General features: G+C 44.7%; 1 protein-coding gene across 1 annotated transcript in view; it reads left to right on the top strand.

Annotated features, from left to right (window-relative positions):
- The window catches only part of LOC119169956 (cytochrome P450 3A14-like), a 37544-nt gene extending 19701 nt beyond the window's left edge, over positions 1 to 17843 (top strand). Inside the window, exons 6-14 of the mRNA XM_075881835.1 lie at positions 25 to 262; positions 3776 to 3906; positions 4036 to 4123; positions 4901 to 4970; positions 5866 to 5974; positions 12251 to 12342; positions 13441 to 13581; positions 16239 to 16401; positions 16683 to 17843. Coding sequence (XP_075737950.1) covers positions 25 to 262; positions 3776 to 3906; positions 4036 to 4123; positions 4901 to 4970; positions 5866 to 5974; positions 12251 to 12342; positions 13441 to 13581; positions 16239 to 16401; positions 16683 to 16760 — 1110 coding nt within the window. The 3' untranslated portion in view covers positions 16761 to 17843. The remainder of the gene's footprint in view (positions 1 to 24; positions 263 to 3775; positions 3907 to 4035; positions 4124 to 4900; positions 4971 to 5865; positions 5975 to 12250; positions 12343 to 13440; positions 13582 to 16238; positions 16402 to 16682) is intronic.
- Positions 17844 to 18268: the final 425 nt, after the last annotated feature.

The raw sequence follows: 18268 nt of genomic DNA on the forward strand, positions 1-18268 counted from the left end.
CCAGTCACTTTTTACAACGCGCAGATGATGCCACACCTGGAAGAAAACGCTGATATATTCATAAGGTCTTTGGAAAAGTACGCCGACACGGACAGGGAGGTACACATGCTGTCAGGGTTCGAGCAGCTCTCGATGGACTACACTGCACGAGGAGCTTTTGGCATCGACGAGCATTTTCAGGGCCAACCCAATCATCCACTCCTAAAGATCGCCAAGGGAGTCTTCAGGGGCGTCAGGAAGGGTCCTCTGCATATGATTGCACGTAGGTACCTTCTTCAAAAACTGAGCGTAGCGACCCGACACAAAACGGAAATATCAATAATTAGTAGCATGATCACCGAGGGCCAGTATAGTTTCTCTTCCAAGCACCTGCGGAAGAAATTCGACTTCCGATTTTCCAAACGTTGAAAGGTCTTGTAAATAAAATGAAGTGGTACGAAGTCAGTGGTTCTCGTCTTGGAGACGTATGGTATTGGAGCAAAAGTTTGCCTAAGATAAAAGCCGAAATATTTGACCATATGAAAATTTATTGAATGATTTCATGGAAAAATCAGATGATTTGCTTGTGAGAAGCGGCCCCGCCAGGTGGTCTAGTGACTAAAGCACTCGGTTGCTGACCCGCAGGTCGCGGGATCAAATCCCGGCCGCGGCGGCCTCATTTTCGATAGAGGCGAAAATGCCTGAGGCCTGTGTGCTTAAATTTAGGCGTATACGTTAATAAACCCGAAATGGTCGTAATTTTAAGAGCCCTCCACTACGACGCCTCTTATTATCATGTGGTGGTTTTGGGACGTTAAACCCCACCAATTATTATTTTCTGAAAAGCTTAGGGACCCTTTACATGCGCACCGCCTCCGTATCGGCGCGCTCATGAAGTATCCATAGAGAAGCTTAAATTACGGTACATGCTACCTTCTGGTAGCAGAGCTGTCCCATCTGCTTTCCAACGCCACTAGCAGCCATGTACTGCGCCGAATCTGACGCACAGGAGGCGCCCGAAAACATGGCCTCACTGCCGAAAGCGCTTGCCGTCTACCTGGAATCTATCAAGTGACCGTCGTGCGCTCTGTGGCCACGAACTGGTACATTTATTTGTTTTAGATTCATGTCATCAAACTTCGACAGCAAAGTATTTGCGTGTATTCAGCACCATTTTCGAAAAATAAAAATATAATGAAAAAAATAATCCATGCTGAAGGCGTAGCGAGGCATTCTTTGAATCTCAGAGGGCATATATATTGTGCCTGTCAGTTGTTGTTTATGCTCCATAGCTGGCGCCACTTGGTGTGGTGGCAGTGGCGAAGCATGCTATTTGGCACTACGCTACGCCTTCGTGCTTTGCGTTAACTGATAGACTAAAAAAGCCTTTTTTTTTTACTCCCGTGGCACATTCCCAAAAGCAGGTGTTTCTCTCAAGCGCGCCAACTGCCGATCTCGGACATGCTTCGTCGATCAGCGACCGGCTTAAGTACGTCGCCTTCAAGAACAGAGCGCGGCTCGGCCGCGTAGCTACTATGGTTGTTGACCACGCAAGATGACGGACCTATGCGCAATTCTGCTCCCGTAGTACAGTAGGAGAACGCCGTACAGCGTACATGTAGGGAGCATATACAGGAACTCTAGAAAAGCTAGGACGGATGCGGCACCTGGAGAAAGACATCCCAACCCCATATTCCTTTTACATGGCCTCTGAAATCTCCTTTGGCAGGCGACAAAAAGTAGTTAACCAAAGTACACGCCAGGACCCACGCATGTAGAGGTGTGAAAGCCGCTACCCTAAAGGGGTAGCGGCTTTCAAAAATATGTAAGACCCTAAAGGGGTCTTTACATATTTTGACTGAAGTGCGCTAACGAATAAATAATTTACATTTAGTTTTATGTACACGCCAAAACCCTCATGTTGTAAGGAGACTCACCGTAGAGTCCAAATAGGTTCTGATGTTCCAATATTCTCCCCCCCTCCCCCCCCCCTCCCCCCCAGTGGCAAGTATACACAGATGATCTTGCGTTTTCTACAATAAATAGGCACCTGTCATGGCACGGAATCGAAGCCGCACCCTAACACATGGTGGAGCAACGCCACGAACATCAAGCTATTCAGGGAAAAGGTTAGGGCTGCTAAGATAGCTTGTTTTTGCAATTGGATCAGGAGCAAGCTATGAGGAATGCTCATCGAGAGCGAAATCGTTAGCAGGCGCCATTGAATATGGATCGAAGTCATGTTTCGCCTGCCTATCGGCTGCTTCGACATTGGTTCGGTTTCGTTTTTAACTTTGGACAGCCGTGTACATCGAGCGTGATTTGAAGGTCATCGCTAGGGCATCGATCACAGTGCCACGATCCCGATTTCTCTTTCTGAGAGAAGGTATATCAGGAAAGTTTTTGTCAATCTCTTCGCTGTTCTTCAGGAGGATGGTGCTCTTCATATTCGTTTACTCAGAAAACAAGCATTGGTGGCTTTTTTTTGTGGCGCGGCGTGTTCTTCTATAGCATCGTGAACTGAACGCTCCACCGCTGCATCTGGCGTGTGCATTACATAATTGCTAATGAGGCCACATCTTTTCCACCAGAATGTTATCGTTCGCGAATATGAGAACCAACCAAGTCTATGCTGCATAGCAACGAATGAAAATATTAAAATAAAGAAAAAGTGGGGCAAGCTCGTCCTTGGAGTTAGAGTTGTAGCATGGAACAGCCAACGAGGCAGATGAGAATGCGAAAATTCTATTCTTAATGTTCCGAAATGGGTTGGTAGGCACCAGGAATGTTGTGCCAGTCGATACTCGCGCGATAACATTCAAATCATGCCAGTCTGTGCATGGTGTGGAAAGTACCAAAACAGTTCTACACAGTGCCAAATTAGAACACGCCATTCAAGTTCTTAAGCATTGACTACGTATCTTACAAGAAAAAACAGTAATCTCAAATTTTGCGGAACTGTATAGTTTTCACATAGTTTCACATCAATGTTTATAAGCATAGGAAAACGCTGATAGATGTGCAGACAGGTGGCATGACAACATATTGCGCCGTAATGAGCGAGGTTTGCTACAGAAGAGGCGATAATATAATGTTGCGATTCGACAAGTCCCCTTTCAGGTTTTCACAAAGCCCCACCAATGTTACATATACCAAAAAGGCAAACGCTGGCTGAACAAACAAAATTGTGAATCCATTTTAAAATCCCGCAGTTGGGAGGAAGGGTCAATAAGCAAAAGTGACAACTGCCTGCTTCAGTCACAAAGCCAAAAGAATCATGAAGCCACAATAGGTTCTGTACGAATATATCAGAAAAAGCTTCTTAGAAGCCGTGAAATTAGTCCTGCTTCAGCAACCGAACCCGGGACCAACGCCTTTCCGAGGTGCTTGCTCTGCCAATTGAGTGTTCTTTTTTAACCCTTCCACTGTCTCGCGAGTTTCCGAAGTGCCGATTCGCAATGTCCTTGTCCTTGCGCTTCGAGCTGTCGATTAATTAACCCTCGCCATGCCACTTACTAGTTTTCTGGTGAGATCCATTGACAGAGCGTACGCCCCGGGAAGGCGTTGGTATTGGGTTCGATTCCTAGACCAGAACGAATTTTCGAGCTACTTAGAACCTTTCTTACTCACAAATCCGTGTGTATTTCCTTGTGCTTCGCGCTACAAACGGGTGGTTGTCAATTTTTCTATCTTGAATGAAATTCAATCAAAATTTGTAGCGATGAATATAATTTCCCAGCTGCCCTATCGAACTACATGAAAGTCAGTGATGAACACTGGTATTGTTCTTTTACAGAGAGCACAACAATGTTCAGAAGATGGATGAAACCGTTCTACTGGCTTGCCATGATGTTAGGAGACTTCTCGTTTGAAAAACTTGGCAAGGAAACGGCGAGAATAATTGAAATGCGGAAGAAAGACCTTTCAGTACGTGTAAATCTTAATGCTTCGCAGAACGTTGTGAGCTCAATCTGTAAGGGCTAAATTAAAATTTAGGCAGCGTAAAATGAACCCGAATGAGAGCCGCGTAAATTGACGCGTGTGATTTCGTTGCAGCTTCGGAAGCCCGACATTCTCCAGTATCTGATGGACGCCGAACCCACCAACGGTGTCGCAGGCGGCGATGGTTCCCGGCGCCCAAATGGTATGCTCATCAGATTAATGTGCTCTTGTGTTGTCCAGTTTTATAACAAACTGTATACGCACATTAAAGTTGGCGTTTATAGACCACACGAAAACATTCTGCGATGACAGCAAGAAAGCGAATTGTTCAATTTCGCTTCGATTTTGGTGAGATGTCTGCAAACGCGCAGGGACTGAATAAATGACCTAGAACACTGAATTTAGTATACGGACTCTTACGATCTGAGCGTTTTCATTACGAATGCTATTCTTTTTTTGGCGTTATTTGGTTTACTTCAGTTTGAGTAAGTTTTGCAGGAGATTTGCATGCTAACGCCAGTATGCAGAATGCGTTTGCAAAGCACATGGCTGAAAAGCATGCTGTAACAAGATATAAAATGTGGCGACACGTCAAAGGGATCAAAGTAATATTGATGTAGTCACTAGGTGGAATGTATAATAATTCGTTATTAAGTTGTCGTAGCAGTGCTATAACCCCATTAAGTCGGCAGCGTTGAATAACACGCCGGCAGCGTTGAATTACAGAAAATAAATAAAATCAAGAGGAATCAATTCATGGTCACAGAAACACAAGTGAAGGCCCAAGTCTGATTTTATATTAGCATACCCGTAGCACAATATGATATTGCGACTTATCGTGGCTAACAGTGCACAGTACAGTTTAGGGTATGCATGAAGTGCGTGTTTATTGTCCTCGTTATTGATGTGTGGAGTGATCAAGTTATCTATTTTCTAAAGTGCATGCGACTTTTTGAGCATTTTTTTGTTTTTTACGCAGGATATTCCAAGCAGAAACAGCTGTCGCCACAGAGTATAGCCACCAGCGCCACTGTAGTGTTTGTAGGCGGGTAAGAACGAAAAAATCACGATTGTATACATTTTAGATTGTATTCATTTCATCTCCAGCACAACAGAGGGTAGCGATGCGCGGGATTGTTGGTTTGTCGTCCTTCTTGAATGCGGTGCTAAAAGGCAAGGGCAAAGGGAATAAAACACACACGCACTAGCTCTTCTTGCAAAAAAAAAAGTTTATTTCAATTATCAGGCTGACTAACGTACATATTTTTGCACACGGCAGCTACGTAAATAGTTGAAGATAATATGAAGAAAAAACAACAACAACCAATCAACATGTTACCAGCTCTGTCATATCGTTGTTGATTGCGTTGTTTTTGTATGTTTTTATGGACGGTATTTATAGACGTGGTTAGAGTAAACTTCGAGAGCTTTTGCCATGGTGCCTCTCATCAGCATGACAGCCTGCATGGCACATACCGTTTGAACCGCAGGCACGCACATAAAAGAAAGTATGGGAGTTTAGGAGAACGTAGGCTGTAAATCAACCATCGCATGCTACCTCATGTCCTGATGGAGTAGGTAAAAATCAATTTAAATACTCAAAATTTCGATATCTGTTTTCTACCCTTTCCTTAGCTTCGCAGCCAGTTTTGCCGCTTAACCACTTAAAAAAAACTTTACTTTCACAGTGCTCATATCTTTTTCTAGAAAAACTCGAGCGAGAACGAAAAGGCGCCGCACAAATAAAAAAACTCACACAACACGCATTCTGCCAAAACTTATCCTTACCGTACACATGAAAGTGCATCATACACAACTAGTCAACATTGCACATGACAGCATGAGGCATATATAAAAATATATAATCAAATCATGTGCTTTTGCGACTTGCCTAATAGATTGAGCAAGTCACTGGACGTTTTGCCTGCCGCATGGTTGACGCAGGTTCGAGACGACTTCGACTTCTCTGAGCTACATTGCTTTCGCTCTCGCGAAGTACCCGGATATCCAAGAAAAGGCTCGCCAAGAAATCTTGGAAGCCCTGTCTACATCGGTACGTCATACTTATATTCCATTTATTCGTTGAATAATATGGACGTCTTTTACATGTGTACAGAGACACTTAAACAAATAAACGAATGATCAAACAAACACATTGTTTATAGTAAGTAATGTCTACCTCCGCATACCTGCTAAAACTGGCAAGCAGCACAACGCATTAGCAACTGGTAGAAATGACCGATGTAAGGAGACTAGAAAACATTATATGCCACAGGATGACGCGAAAACAAAACAAAGAGTTATACCGGTGTCACAAAGGCACTAGATCGTGAATGGGGCTTCGCCGCGGTGGTCTAGTGGCCACGCTACTCGTGCTGACCCGCACGTCGCAGGATCGAGTCTTGGTTGCGGCGGCTGCATTTTTGATGGAGGTTAAAATTCTGTACGCCCGTGTGCTCTGATTTGGGTGCACGTTAAAGAACCCCACGTGACATAGGCGTATATAGGCGTATCAGCCGGAGGGGGGGGGTGGCAAGGGGGGCCCTAGCCTCGACACCAAGAAGAGGCAGGGGGGGGCTGAGCCCCCCCCCCCCCCCACTTCCGACAGTGGTCAATACTGGATGCACGCCGGGGAAACCAACAACTATGGCGAAATTTTCTTTGACCACATTAATCACTCAGTTATAATGTTACGAGGTAATGAAAATATTACGAGAAAATGTTACATATAATGAAATATTGCCAACAATTCTGCTGTGAAGATTTTTCTTGTAGGCTTTTTGCGGTGCGAACCTCTGTACGACCCTTTCACGCCTTGTGCTGTAGCATTGCAGAGCATGCTAGCCCTGAACAGGGCCCTATAACATTACATAACTGACTCATGCTTTTATTGTGCTGTGCCTGGCCGATGCACCTACAGATGGGAATGAGCAAAGTTTTTATGGACCAGTGAAAACACTTGCTGGTTCACGAAAATATTTTTCTTTCGTCGAAAACAAATAGCATCACCGCTGCTCTGTCGAAGCTGCTGTAAGCGCATGAGTGTGATGAATTATTTTCAATGTTTGGTTTTGCCGTACTAAAAGAACAAAAAAAACAGGCTTGCGCTTCAGTCTCCGATCAACGAAGTCAGTGATCAGCCTTGCTTATGGTAACTTGTAACGGTGGCAACAGCTTGCAAGTTCGCGACAAATAAAGCAGTGGATTCGAGCAGTAGGAAGCTCAGCTTTTAATCTTTCCTTGAAACTTTGTCCTACGAGCGAGGGAGATAGTAAATGTCCCTGTTTCTTTTGCACTATAGGGAGACTTAATTAAGTCAGGCTGGTTGGTTTTCATTCAACTTGAATTGAGTCTTTCAGCTCCCCCTACAACTCTCACAGCAAAGAAGCACACACGTGCATCACTACTTATTCATCTCTTTCTTTCTCTCTCAGTAAGGATGAGCTAACTGTATTTATGTAGAGAGCTGTCATGTGATGCATAGAAAATCACCGCCATAACCACAAAGTGATGTGATGCGAGAGTCGCTGGCTCGAAGATGATCGCACAACCCGCGAGACCTCCGTACAAAACTCCCACCATCATATGTAGACGTGGCAACGTTGGTATATGCCCCAGCACTGGCCATTTGCATGTTCCTGCGCATACCCCATACTTTGAAGTAGAAAACTGTGTCTTGCTCGCAATTTTTTTCATGATGTCATAACCATATCGCACAAGTGCCTATGTTCATTGATAGTGACAGGATATATGCCATATTTATGACGATAATAGTTAAGCACATGTTGGCGGCCTCCGCCGAACTCATCTATTTCAAAAGTTCGTTTTTGCGTACATCTTGTATTCCCTGACGAAGGCAGGCTCTCCTGCCGAAACTTTGGAAGAAATAAATATTTTCACATGTTCGTCGTTCGTCCGTCGTTCCTCAACGCGATATATATATATATATATATATATATATATATATATATATATATATATATATATATATTTGTAGTGAAGAAGAGTGCGAGTGCTACTCGGAAAGGCAGGGGGTATGGCTCAGTCGGTGAAGAAGACGACGTTTGGTTGGCTGGGGACTCTGACTGATTCCGCCATTACCACTTAACGTGTCGTGACCGCTCTCCTATTTTATAAAAGAGTGCCACTCTAAAACGCCCCATTATAATTAGTGGAGAGTGCTGGGTAACGCCTGATCCTGGAATTGCGATATATATATATATATATATATATATATATATATATATATATATATATATATATATATATATCAAGAACCAATCAGGTGTGCTAGCCCCTGTCACACAGGTCCCGTTAATTAGGAAGGCGATCGCCGGGCTAATTTAAGGGCCGAAGTATCGGCCCCCCGAACCGCACCACGAAAGCGTGGACAATTTAGAAGTGGTCCCTTTTGGCACGCCAGCGGACGCCGGCTGTGGCCCAAAGAACAAGACAGAGCCGAGAGTTGATAAACAAACAAAATTATATTCTCAATAATGGCAGATCAGAAAAACAATACACAAGCATGCACACTCCACAATAGTTGTATACAATATATCACCAATCAAACAACAAACTACACAGTACAATCGGCCACACTCGAAACAACGACACAGACAACAATACGCACTACAATGCAGTCGCATGCATTGAACAACCAAGACACAAAGACTAAAGAGATAGAAAACCTATTCAGTACAAAGTTCTTGGAACAAAAGTTTGGATGATACTCTTCCGAGAATCACTCACTCAAAGTCCAGCGTTGTTGTCGTTCCACTGCCCCCGAAGTTTCTCTTCCAGGAAACCTCGCCGAAGTTTCTCTTCCAGGAAACCTCACGTCTTCAATAGGCCACTCTCCAAGCTTCAAACTTCTTCGCCGGAAATACGTCAGCTTCACACACGCAGCTGTTGCCACGCGTCTTCGCTCGATAGCAGTAAACACACACTCTTGCCTGTAGCTCGAGTCGTCACCCCTCAGGTGGAAATCATCTTCTTCTCCTGCTTTTTCTCCACGGACAAAGCCTTTGCCGACTACACGGCGGAATCCCTACGCGCTCTGGTGCTAACTTCCGTCTTCTCCTTCGAAGTTTCTCTTTCAGGAAACCTCACGTCTTCTCCTGCTTTGTCCCTACGGACAAAACCTTCGCCGACTACACAACGGGATACCCTACGCTCTCTGGCGCTAACTTCCGTCTTCTCCTGATCTCTCGTCTCGGCTGCTCGATTAAATACATTCCACGCGAGATTCCAGAAAGTTCTCATCATTTCGTCGGCGCGATGGGCAGCGAAGGCTGGGGAAAGGTCGAGACGATACGAGGGCCGTCCCCGACGGGTGACTCAACCCTGCACTACCACGCCTCTTTCCTTCTAGAAATTTCGAATGCTTGCTCGGCCGCCGATGTAGGGTGAGAAGGTTCGTCGGCGAAGCCACGCTTTCGAGAGGAGAGAAAGCGTGCCCGGGGAGCTTGTTTTCTTTTTTCTCTTTTTCTTTTGACCTCGCGGCGTCACTCCGGCGTTTCGTCGCGGGAATTCGGCGGCGCGCCCTTTTTGAGCGCTCGTTCTATGACAGCCTCCCACTCTCAAAAAAGTTGGTACGCGTCTGCCAGGTGGTTGAAATTTCTGGAGCCCTCCACTACGGCGTCTCTCAATATCCCACGGTGCTTTTTGGGACGTTGAACCCCCAATATCAGTCAAGGAATTCATCGCTCGTGAATGAGGTCAATCCGAATAGGATCCCTTAATCACCCGATGCGTATTCGCCCTGATCACGGTCGAGATTACGAGTGTGACATCGACATTATTGACACTTATATCGACAAACTGCGAGTATCCTTGCAACACAATACATGGAGACGTTTATATGATTTAGAGCAGTTGTCTGGAGCAGTTTATTTAGCAGAGAAAAGCATCGCTATTTTCGCGATGCAAGTTAAATGCAACTCCAAGACCCATCGGCTCCGTGGGTATCTCTTCTGTATCAAGAGACCTACAGAGTGTTTCGCTGCAAAAAACGACTAATTCCAAGGTACGAAGAATGTCACGCGCTGCTTTGTCTGGTAGGTCATATCCATCACGACAGTGTTTTGATTTTCGCTGCTGGCATGCGTGAGTTGAGCGCAAACACATTAGTGTGCCTCACTAGCAACTGAATGAGCATTGAACCGTCGTGTAATCACTGGTCTTTGGGGAACGAACAGTTAGACGTCCAGTCAAAAACTCATCCAGTTCCGTCATATCTGACAGCTGCAGAACGTATATAGAATATTTCATCTGTCTCATATCATGTGGCATCAAAATGTGACACCTGTAACTCCACTGCCGGCATTTCTCGTTGTGACAGCATTGTGACAAAAGAAAAAAGAACTTCTGGGACGTTTTAGGAAAAAAAAAGCCATGATCAAAATATTAGCCGAGCTGTGATCTGGGTTATATGTGACCATTGAAAATTCAAAGTGAAGACGGGATCCGACAGATGGAAACACAAAGTGCACTTAACGAGCTGGGGTAAGTGCCTCTAACACCGACGTCTCGATAGGACTTATTTTGTCAAAGGCTCATTGTAATTATTGGTGTGTTCGTAACTATATTTGCTGAGTTTTCTCGTGGCGATATCAATAAACAAAATCGTGAGGGACGTCGACGTGGAGGGCTTCAGAAAATTTGACCATCTGATCTAAATTTATGTACACGTGCTTTCCGCATTTCGCCTCCATCGAAGTGCGACCTTACGCGGCCGGTATTCAATCCCGCGACCTTCCGGTCAGCAATCGAGCAGCACTACCACTGAACCACAGTGGCGGGTTTTTTGGCATGTTTAACACGCAAAGGATGGCAAGACGCCTTTGGCAAAGACAGGTCCTCCTATTGAAACCGGGGGTAGCCTGTTTGAGGCGATTTCTCCTGCTCACTAAAACTATCTCAACTCGGTGAATCTCTTTTTTTATATATATATGCGCCCAAATGTAAGTACATGGGCATTTTTAAATCTAGGCCACTGAGATGCTACAACGAATGGCGTTGTGACAGGCCTAACTGTTCAGGTCTCTTTCCTTTTTCGCAGAAGTGGTAACCAATCTTATATATTTCGACAAAATATGAACAGATTGACCCTTGCGCTAGACCTCGCACACCTGTCTCAGTGCTTCACGTTCTGAATAAATTATTTTGTGTATGGCCGATCTGTCTTGCGGAAAGCCGTAAAGTGTAGATCGGCTCGGTAAAAAAAACATTTGTCATTTACTCATTTGTAGATCAAAGCTATATACAAAAGAACTCCGTACCAGTTTTGCAGTAAGCTTTCTAGTGAAGAAAACATTCGGGCTGCTCCCAGCTCTCGTATACCTATAGCGAAAGAGGTTAAAATTTTTCGGCAAATACAGGAAGCTTTCTTTATAAGAAATCTGAATGAAGTCACTCCATAGACTCATGCTACAACGGACAATAACATTAACACGGCTCTTATTATATGGTTTTGGCGTACTAGTAGTTTTCTGCGAATACCACGTTCTCATTGTTACGCTCGTTGAGTCGTGTGCAAACGCGCGAAGAAAGCAGGACACATGTTTGAGTGGTACACAATCGCGGCCCCAACAAATGGGTTCAAGGGAGGATAAAGCGATAAGCTGAACTCTTAGACTCATTCTATAACGGGAACGCTTTATTATTCGAATAAGTTATTTGCCTATCCTTGTTTACGTGCTTGATGCCACAAGACACAATGAATCAAGGTACGGCGATATTTAAACGAGTGAGACACAGACGCAGGTATTGGAACCTTGCAACATCCACAGGTCGAACAAAGAAGCAAAGAAGCAAACAAACAAACAAACAAACAAACAAACAAACAAACAAAAAAGCGGGTGAAACATATTTAAATGACATTGCAGTCTCTATAAGGGCTATTGTGGGTTCACGCCGAAGCAAATATCCAACTACCAACGAAACGTGTCAGTTTAAATTCAAGTGGCAGAACAGACCTCAAAACAACAGCCTAGTTTTGTGCTAAGGGCTGCGGCAGCTTGCTGCAAGTTCAGTGAAACCATACTCCGTTTCATACATTAGGTGCGACTCTGTGGAATTTAGGGACATTTTTACAGTACATGCATTTGAACCAAGTAATAGTTCAATGAAATTACCACCCATGTTATATTTTTTTCCATTCTCATAGGCTGTGTGAAAAACGCACGAATTCACATATATTACTGGCCGAACATCTTTACTTCCACATCGTTGCACCTTATGTATGAAACGGAATATAGTCTCGATCATTATAATGCCAAACGTGAAGTATTGTGTAGTGCCGCTTTCAGTCCTTTTTTTTTTCTTCCAGGGTACGCTAGATTATGATATCACCATGAAGCATCTGAAGTACCTTGGCCAAGTTGTGGACGAAGCACTGCGGTTGTATCCGCCAGGTTTGCTGTACGTATCTATTGTCCATAGACAGAAAGTGTGTTTTTATTGCGTTGGACCCGAATATACAGCGAAGCGAGACTTCGGGCATTTACTTACAACGCGTTACAAAACAGGCATACCCGCGTATTCTAGAACGTCCCTTCACTCAATGCTCCACCTTAACTTGAGAAAGCCAATGGGAGCGCCGTCTCTAGTCACGACAAGTCACTGCAGATTAGCGATAATCTGCTGCGATTCTTGAGTAGGGCAGCGCTATTTTCAGCCTAGCGGTGGCGCAGTGCTCAACTCTGTCAAGTGAAGGGTGAAAGTCGAGTCGAGGAGCGTTTGTGAATACGGGGGATAATATCCTTAAGGTATAGGTCTACCAACACAGATTTGCTATGAGCAGCTTTTCTTAACTCCATGTTACAGTCTATAAACAGGGTTCAGTACGAAATAAGCATACATGTTTATTATAGACAAAAATAGGAGAAATATTACTTGAATAACCATGGTACAGGAAAATGTGCCACTATAAATGGGAGCATCATGCTATAAAGACCAAAAATAACAAACAGTTGGGTCCATTGTGGCAGTCTGTACCGGTATCTGGTTGCAGTTGTCACATTTGTTAACCCGGCTACCCCTTTTTGCTATAGAAAGGTCTAAAGGAACACAAAGGTGACAACGTATGAACTCTCTATCCATACTTTTATTTCTCCAGTACGCAACCCGCATTTCTTTACAATACATAAATACGCACACTGTATAGGCATGCATCAAGTATAACTTAGCTTGCTTTCCCATCGGCATCGAGTGCCTGCTGCTGACAGCAATGAGACAGCATTGTACGAATGCTCGCAACAATGAGTACATCGGCCGTAATATAAGTGCAGATATTAACCTTGACAATAGGAGAATTGATTTTTTTTCCTGTAGACACATACTTCATGGGGAGTGAACAATTCCCTCATCTTCCACAAAGTCAGTGCATTTCAGCTGGAGCGTCATGGCGGGATAAGTGTACATGAAAGGCTCACAAATAACTACAGTAACTGTGTTTTCAAGCTTTAGAGCCACATATATCACGATTACTACAACAGCATGGACACACCTTTGGCGCAGATTTGTGACGAGACAAGCCAAAGAAGACTTCGAGTACAACGGCATCAAATTCAAGGCCGGAACTGCGTTTATGGTGTCGCAGTACCATCTGCAAAGGAACCCTCAGTATTGGCCCAACCCGGATGAGTTCAACCCAGAGAGGTGCGTTGACAAACAAATTTAGAAAGATGCTTTGGGAATTATATATCTTGTTTATTGGCTTCGAGCTGTACTTGAAGCTATATTCAACAGTCACTTCCCAAGGCCATTCTCACTGCCATTCTTTGATTACTCTAATGCGGTATACCTGTTAATAATGTTACGGAAGAGAGACGCCGTATCGACGAGGCTGTGGATGAAATATATTTCAAACCAGCAGCAGCAGCGGCGTGACCGGTAGTTGGTTGGTTGGTTGGTTCCTCAACACCTTGGCGCAACCCCCCTAGGGGGATAGGCCATGAATGGGACGGTGCCTTGCTTTTTAAATTAATTCACTTCTTGACCGGTAGACCAGACACCGAGCGAAGACCACTTTTCGTCCTCTTCGTCAGGCACACACGCGCATCGTCCCACAAAAATGTCAACATGCATGTAGCATAATCCCCGGCGGCAGAAGCGCCGTCTCGGCGCATCTAGATGTCAACGTCAGCGGGAGAGTGGTAAGGCTTCAAGCGTGCCACATGTACGATATCGGTGGTCTGTGAGGCAGTTGAAGGCGATGGGGCAGCAGGGGTAATTTCGTTTGTCACAGGAGTAACCTCACGAAGGACTCGATATGGACCTGTGTAGCGGGAAAGAAGTTTTTCCGACAAGCCGACTTGACGTTTCGGGGACCACAGCAGCACCAATGAACCGGGTAAGAAGTGCACGTCGCGGTGCTGTTGATCGTACAAACGCCGCTGGTTCTCTTGCGAGGGCAGAAAGCGAGTGCGGGCGATTTCGCGTGCGTGAGCAGCCCGAGTGATAGCGTCAAGGGCATAGTCGCTGGTCGGTGTCGCAGTAGACGGAATGACTGTATCTAAGGGTAATGTAGGTTCTCGGCCGAACAACAGAAAAAATGGGGAGTAAGCGGCAGTGTCATGGCGAGAAGAATTATATGCAAATGTCACGTATGGCGAAGCATGCAAGGTCCTGGTCAGAGTGGTTGGAAGAAACATACTTAGCGAGCATGTCTGTAAGAGTTCGATTTAGACGCTCCGTGAGTCCATTGGTTTGCGGGTGGTATGACGTAGTCAGCTTGTGTCTCGTTTGCCATGACTGCAAGATGTCGGCTACGACCTTCGACAAAAAGGTGCGGCCACGGTCTGTAAGCAGCTGGCGCGGGGCTCCGTGTTGCAAAATCACGTCCTTGAGGAGGAAGTCGGCGACATCTGTGGCGCAGCTTGTTGGAAGAGCTCGTGTGATGGCATAGCGTGTGGCGTAGTCGGTAGCCACGGCTATCCACTTGTTACCCGAGGAAGACAAGGGGAAAGGGCCAAGTAGGTCCAAGCCAACGCGGAAAAACGGTTCTGACGGAACGTCAAGTGGTTGAAGGCATCCAGCGGGAAGTGTCGATGGTGTTTTGCGGCGCTGGCATTTCTCACAAGCTGCAACGTATCTTCTGACTGAGCGCGCAAGCTCTGGCCAAAAGAAGCGTCGGCGTATTCGGTTGTGAGTGCGTGGCACACCAAGGTGACCAGCAGTCGGAAGGTCATGAAGTTCATGTAGAACTTCCGAGCGAAGGTGTTTCGGAATGACAAGTAACAGGACCGGTCCATCCGGCTCAAAACTTTGGCGGTATAATAAACCATCGTGGAGCACAAATGAGCGATGGGACTGATTGGAAGATGGTGATTCAAGGCGCTCAATGATAGCACGCAAGGACGCATCAATATGAGGTACACATGTATCCAAAAGTTTGTGGATGCGGAATTTTCGAAGAAACTACATTCCCGCTTTGTCTCTGAACATTGCTTCCAGAGAAATGTTCCAGCTTGTAAGAAAGTACCACACAGCTAACCGATAGGTCTGAAGCGCCTTGCAGTAAAACAGCACAAATGCGCAAGTTCCGTAAACTTTTGTGGGCGACTGTTTGTGTTCAAGTCATATCGGTGCTTCAGTCACGAGTGGACGTTGCTATCACGGCCACTACACTTTTAATAGCGGCCATATTCATAGTGTAGTCTTGAGTATAGATACAAATACTTGGGATTATACGTCCCCAAACTAGAATATGACTATGGTAGATGCTGTAGGCGGGGGCTTCGAAAATTCTTGAATAACGAGCATACCATGTCTAAACAATGCAACACGCATGCCGCTGGTATACCCACAACACAGAAATAGGCTCCGCAAGCTAAGACAATATCGTGCTCAGAAAATGAATGAATGCGTCGCTTCGCAGATTGCCAATAATAAAGATCGACTTAGGACAGAACCGAAGCAAACAAACACGCATTATACGAGAGTTTAGTTTTGTGCACGTGTTTGGATTCACTTGTGGTTTTGCATTCGCTTCATTCCTTCTGTTATTACTTCATATCCACAAGTGCACAGTAACAAACCGGATATCGAGACATCCTTGACTCTCCTGCCATTTCATTGCTCTCTGTCTCTTATTCTATTATGGAGATGAAGAGAGTATCAACTAAACTTTGTCAGGGGAAGTTACCGCTTACTACAACGAATTTAAGTATTTTGCCTTGTATGGGAATTGTACTTAGGTCGCCGAGAATCGCTTTGAGTGCAGACATACGTCATTTCGAATATTTTGCGCATATTCTTTCGTTTACCTATTGCGGAGCTATCCCTGTGTAACGCTATCGAACGGGCAATTACAGGTTCGCTCCAGAAAATGAAGCGCTGCTGTGCAAGACCGCGTATTCACCGTTTGGCATAGGACCACGAAACTGCGCTGGCATGCGGTTGGCACTGCTGAACCTGAAATACACTTTCGCAAGACTGTTGGAGAAGTATCGCCTGGAACTGGGAGAGTCTCAGATGGTGAGTGTCGTTGTGTGTGTAAAACTGGGCGGCTGCATATCTAAGAAGCGATGCTTTCTGCAGCTAACGTGTGGATGTAGCGGCGTTCAAATGTTATTTCTTTAACGCAAGTTTAGCTGACAAAGACCACTTTGCTGTCTTTTGAGAAGCATAAATATTTACGGCAAGACATGCAGGCGACAAAAGAATGATATATTAAAAAAATGAAATACTGCAGGATTTTTTTTTCTTCAAATAGGGTACTACATTTTTATAAAGCGAAGATGTCCTATTTCTTCTAGGGTTCCATGGAAATCGGTGCTTACAGTGTCGTCTCAACTCCTGGTAGGGGACCATGGATAAAATTTCATCGAATTTGAAGGAAGCAAAACGTGTTCCGCGTTAGTGAATGAACTGACCTGGAAAAACAGATGCCACATGGAGGACGACACGCCAGACTTTGAGACGATGGCGAAATCGTGATGTGACTCCGCGAGACGTGTGTGCGACGCTGTATAAATCGTTGACGTATCACAGACATGTTCTTGCACTTATTTATGCACATTAAATATCGCGCACCACGTACTCTTGCTTGCTTACCACGCATCCTCGGGTTAAAGGCTTTTAGTACTCTAGCCTTACGCGCCAAAAAGAAAAAAAAGAATATTTATGAGGCACGCTGTAGCTGAAAAACCGCAGGAGTTTCACCACTTGACGCCTTTCAACAAATACCTAACTCCAAGGACGCCTGTGGTTTGCGTATTTTCATTTCGTCTGTGTCACGGCGCGCCCGACGACTTGGCTGGGAATGGATCATGTGGTCTCGAGATCAGCGTTGCGACGCGAAAGTGACTACCCCAGCAGGACGAGCTAAAGGGTCGCGTCTTGAATCAAAAGAAAATTTTCTTGTAGAGGCTCGTATAACTGAACAATGTCTTCTTTACATATGTTAGCATATTTATATGTTGCCGTCTACTTCTGCTCAAAGATAGTAAAATTCCTGAAAAACCACAGGAATGAGAAAAAAAATGCACAAAAGAGCATAAACGTTCACGTAACTCAATACACGAAGCGACGCGAAAAAGAGCACAAAATACAGTTTACTCACGTAGCATGACAGTTCACATTGAAAAAAATTCAGTCACACGAACACCTTGCATGCTGGAAGTTTTGCACAACGTCTGTAGTAACTCAACACCTTACAGCATCTGAGCATTTACTTCACCTTAAATTCCAATTATATCTTCTTGTATTTTTTTCGTTTTTTGAAAAATCAACGTTTTTTGATGTTCTGATTTTTTTATATACAAATTGTATTCTGCTTGTATACTTTCTCCCGTTAGACCCCCTACTAGCCTATGGCTATGGGTCTAATCAGTGTTGTGAATTTCTTGAAATGTAGTCATAACAACCTCAATAAAATGAAAAAAAAAACGCAGAGGCGACAGGAAGCGAACCCTTCATTGCTTGACTCTTGGCCATTTTATATATACTGAAAACCACGTGCTGACACCAGCTGCAGCCGAGTATAGTCGCGCTGACAGGGGATGAGGAAATCGGGCGGGTGAGTGCAGTTTATCGACTACGCGGCAACTTCCAGCTACGTATCAACACTAGAATTGTCGCAGTATTGCCACAGATACACATAATAAGCTTGCATAGCCTTCATGCGAGAAATACAAGTTCAGCGTCGTGATGGTAAGTAGACTAGCTATTATTGTGTTCAAATCAAGTGTTCATTTGCACTGCAGTCAATACCTTTGCTAGAGGAAACCATCGATATTTAAACAAGCGTCTGGCAAGCCTGTCTGTTTTTTTTCTTTGTTATTTGCAAAGCCTTCTTTACTGAAGCATCGAAAGGCAGCTGCTGGACAATTAGTGTAGCGAG

The sequence above is a fragment of the Rhipicephalus microplus genome, chromosome 2, assembly GCF_043290135.1.
Source record: "Rhipicephalus microplus isolate Deutch F79 chromosome 2, USDA_Rmic, whole genome shotgun sequence".
In the NCBI taxonomy this organism is placed as follows: domain Eukaryota; kingdom Metazoa; phylum Arthropoda; class Arachnida; order Ixodida; family Ixodidae; genus Rhipicephalus; species Rhipicephalus microplus.